Source organism: Octopus bimaculoides, chromosome 5 (assembly GCF_001194135.2).
Source record: "Octopus bimaculoides isolate UCB-OBI-ISO-001 chromosome 5, ASM119413v2, whole genome shotgun sequence".
Lineage (NCBI taxonomy): Eukaryota > Metazoa > Mollusca > Cephalopoda > Octopoda > Octopodidae > Octopus > Octopus bimaculoides.
Genome location: NC_068985.1, coordinates 9,124,880 through 9,127,379, shown reverse-complemented (window position 1 = coordinate 9,127,379; position 2,500 = coordinate 9,124,880). Strand labels below are relative to the sequence as shown.

General features: G+C 37.2%; 1 protein-coding gene across 1 annotated transcript in view; it reads right to left on the bottom strand.

Moving 5' to 3' along the window:
- LOC106883757 (D-beta-hydroxybutyrate dehydrogenase, mitochondrial) overlaps nucleotides 1-2,500 on the bottom strand; it is a 98,557-nt gene that overhangs the window by 52,429 nt on the left and 43,628 nt on the right. Inside the window, exon 2 of the mRNA XM_052968135.1 lies at nucleotides 1,468-1,722. Coding sequence (XP_052824095.1) covers nucleotides 1,468-1,684 — 217 coding nt within the window. The 5' untranslated portion in view covers nucleotides 1,685-1,722. The remainder of the gene's footprint in view (nucleotides 1-1,467; nucleotides 1,723-2,500) is intronic.

Genomic DNA, 2,500 nt, shown 5'->3' with positions numbered 1-2,500 from the left:
GACCGCACCAGAAAACACGTGCTCGCCAAGCGAACTTTCTGTAACGCATTGACAATGCCTACGTATAACTTTACTTACTGGTGTAAAGATTAGCGGAAGTCGTAAATACTTTTCACCTGTTTAAAAGTCTCGATTTGTTTTGATGGGGGCATTTAATATCACAGTGTTTAGTTCAATATTTGCGTTACAATTTGTTTTGTTCAAACACGTATTATTAAGGAAATAATAATTCGGGCCAAAACAGATTTCAGCGTTTTTTATCGTAGCATGTATATCGACTTTAATGCAGCGGAATAGAGAAACAGATCGACATGTCTATTTATTTGCTTTCGAGAAAAATGAAGTAATTTTGCTAATTCACCGTTTTTAATCAACTTGAAGAGTATGTTTTGTTTTGTTTAATTTAAAGTGTATTGATAGCGGAAGTGTTCCGATTTATTTGGGACCAAACCCATAGTAACATAAAAGTTGAAGGCATTATATAGGACAACAGTAAAGTACGGAATCACTGAATCGTAAAAGAAAGTTTGTGAATATTAACAAAGTTAGTGAATCTCTAAAATATTCCAATGACTGGATCAACTTGAAACGTCCACTCGCTCACCAAAAGTTGAAGACAGCACATTGATAGAATAACAAAGCATTTAATATGAGTCCCTTGAATGTTTGGGACCTGTATCATATGCTACACTTGCTACGAGGTTACTGGGGCACTGTTTGTGTAGATACAATGTGTAAACAAATAACATACTTAGACACTTAGACTCACACGCTCGAACGTAAACAGTATATGTCTAAACAACAACGCTCTGTTTGCTAGAAATAACAGTCAAATCCCCATCAACCACTTTTAAAACTGTAAAATCAGCGGCATACTTACATAAGCGTGCCCCCACTGACTTCGATTCCTCATAATTTGTAGAAAAATGGATATTTTTTAATGAAATTTTCTACAAACATGCTTCCGATTATATGGGAATTTCTTGTGGAAAAAAAAAAGAAATTTTCCAAGGGGTGGTTAACTTTTTTCTTTCAGAATTTCAAGTTTTATTTTGTAGACATGTGTGATGTGTTTCAGTACCTATGTGTACAAGTCTTCCAGTATTTATATAAAACAAATCTTTTCATAATTTCTGATATAATCGTTCTCTACATTATCTGAAATATATTTGTATTAAAATTTCCATTTTCCTGGAAGTTACGAGGGAACAAAACCGGCTCGTGTGAATTTTCCGAAACCACCCTCGGGAAACCTTTTCGCTTATAAATTCTGATATAATCGGAATCTACACCATTTTTGAAACATGTTTGTAGAGAATTTCCTATTTAAAATATCCATTTTTCTGTAAGCTATGAGGAAACAAATTCGGGGTGGAGCCCACTTGTGTAGGTATGCCAAATCTGCCGATAACAGTAGCAGCAACAACAAAATATGATCGACTGACAAGTAAAACTTGCTTGTCTTACCTGTTATTACGACTGCTTTCTGGTGACTGCTAACAGGCAAGTCGCTGTTGAGAGGCAAAACGGCGAAAGCGAGAATCGAAACCAAACCCAGTACGATCAGTGTGGACGTGACATTGAGGGTGTATCCGGAATATTGAAGTTGTTCTGGCTGCAAAACAGCAACAGCACCGATAATCATACAGGCACAAACTATGTGCAAAGGCCGCACTGTAAACATTTCTTCTTCGTTCGAGTCGATCCGCTAAACTGACCTGACTGGTTATAAAGGGGGAGAAAGAAAACAAAAGATAGGAGAAAAAAAGGCAGGAAAAAGCAAAATAGATATATCAGAAAGAGAGAAAAAAATATACACAAATACGTAGATAGATAGACAGATAGATAAGTAGGTAGAGCGTGTGAGAAAGGGAGAGAGAGAGAGAGAGAGGGGGAGAGAGCGAGCGATAGTATGTGTGTGAGAGAAAGAGTAGGAGGGGAGTTTTCTTTGGAAAGAGATATGAGAGGAAAACATGTGAAAGAGATAAAAGAGAATTAGAGAGAGGCGAGCAGAGTAGAGAGAGAGGGAGAGGGAGAGAGAGAGAGAGGGGAGGGGGAAGACAAAAGGGCAAATAAGATAAAGGGACATGTTTTCATACAAACATCAACTCTACCATGTATACATACATACACACGCATGCATACATACACAGTAACGGCCAAACAAAAATACTACAGTGCATGACATACGTATGTATGTATGTATGTATGTATGTATAAGTAGAGAGACACACACACGCATACATACACACACACACACACACACATACACACAATACATACATAGATTAATACAAGTGTACAGGTGGTGCTATTAAGTTAGACATGGCCTAGACCAATCTTTGGTCGAAACATATCTAAGTTATCTAAGTTATACATGCCTACATACACACACAGACACACAGACACACATACACAGACATACACACACATATTATCCCTAATAGTGGTTTGGATTTTAGCTGTTCTTTCTAGCGTGCAAGGAATCCTATGATGGATA